At 45.4% G+C, this 1,420-nt stretch overlaps 1 protein-coding gene across 1 annotated transcript in view; it reads right to left on the bottom strand.

The window, feature by feature from the left end:
* Window positions 1-1,177: 1,177 nt before the first annotated feature.
* The window catches only part of LOC107122822 (cytochrome P450 2D17-like), a 24,850-nt gene continuing 24,607 nt past the window's right edge, over window positions 1,178-1,420 (bottom strand). The window contains exon 12 of the mRNA XM_015425996.1: window positions 1,178-1,356. Coding sequence (XP_015281482.1) covers window positions 1,178-1,356 — 179 coding nt within the window. The remainder of the gene's footprint in view (window positions 1,357-1,420) is intronic.

The following is a 1,420-nucleotide window of genomic DNA, read 5'->3' as shown; positions in this document are numbered from 1 at the left end:
TTTACCTTTACCTTTTAAAGGTTCCCTTGCTTGAAAGCCAGTCAAATCCGACTCTAGGGTTGCGGTGCTCATCTGCGTTTCAAAGCCGAAGAGCCAGCGCTGTCCGAAGATGTTTCCGTGGTCATGTGGCCGGCATGACTAAACACCAAGACGCACGGAACGCTGTTACCTTCCCACCCAAGTGGTACCTATTTATCTACTTGCAATTTCTTGCTTTCGAACTGCTAGGTTGGCATGAGCTGGAACTAGAGACGGGAGCTCACTCCGTCATGCGGCAACCCGGGTCTCGAACTGCTGAACTACTGACCTTCCACAGCCTGCAGTTCAGCGTCTTAACCACTTGAGCCACCGCAGCTCCTTTACCTTTACCCTTTTTACTGATGTGTTAAACTTTGTTATATACTGATTGCCAGAAGCCTGATCTCTGGACACACACCATGCCTAATTTGGTTCCTCTTTGCAAACAGCAGTAATGGGGAGGAGAAGCAATTAAGCTCACCTCCCCGACAGTGCAGCTATTCTTGTGCTAGCTATAATGTGTAGAGTAGGAGACGGGGCAACTAGGGGAACCTATACATGGCAACACAATAAAGGGTGCCAGAAGTACTAATGCTTTTGGCAGGAGATATTCTTCCTGATTTGTTGGTGGCAGTTGTTGCTACCCAGACAGAAGATGCTACACCTGGGAGTAAGGGGAAAAGGTGCCTCAATAGGCACCCAGGACAGCAGCAGGACTTTCCTTAGCTCCTGGACAAAAAAGACTTCTGAGACTGTTTCCTGACAGCAGCATCACACATTTGAGGAAATGGGGAGATTTCATTGCAAGGGCAAGAATTGTATACTTCAAAACATACACGTATTTTAAGAGTATATTCTTCCTTTATTGACATCCTAAATAGAAATACAGGAACTAGCAGCAAATAATCTCACATGCTCTGAAACATATGTGAGAGGAATAGTCACCCCTCATGCCCTAAAATAGTTGTCCTCATTCAAAACTTACTAATGTTCTGACCATCAGTTTAACTAATGTATCATATTGTTTTGTGAATTGTTTTAAATCTCATTTCTCCAAATTTCATTTTCCTGGCAAGTTACAATTCTTAGGCCATCATAGAAGACTGGGCAGGAGACATCCTGAAAATATTATCTAGCAACCATAAGAAATTCTGAAAAATTATCTGGGGATGGCACAGATCTGGAAAGGGGTTGGAGTGACTGTGAGGGCAAAGAGCCTGTCTTCACTGGGCCTGGGATGGTTCTCGGGGACGGAGAAAGTGAAACACTGCAGGAGGCTGGTGAAGAAGATGAAGAGCTCCATTTTAGCCAATGGTTCCCCAGGGCAGGCATGGCGACCTAGAAGAGAGGGAAGCAGGTTTATTGTTTTAGGACAGCAGGAGTAAGGAGACCACAAAGTCCA

Source organism: Gekko japonicus, unplaced genomic scaffold (assembly GCF_001447785.1).
Source record: "Gekko japonicus isolate JY-2015 unplaced genomic scaffold, Gekko_japonicus_V1.1 scaffold660, whole genome shotgun sequence".
Lineage (NCBI taxonomy): Eukaryota > Metazoa > Chordata > Lepidosauria > Squamata > Gekkonidae > Gekko > Gekko japonicus.
Note: the sequence above shows the minus strand (reverse complement) of the source record. Positions and strands in the feature narration are given on the sequence as shown.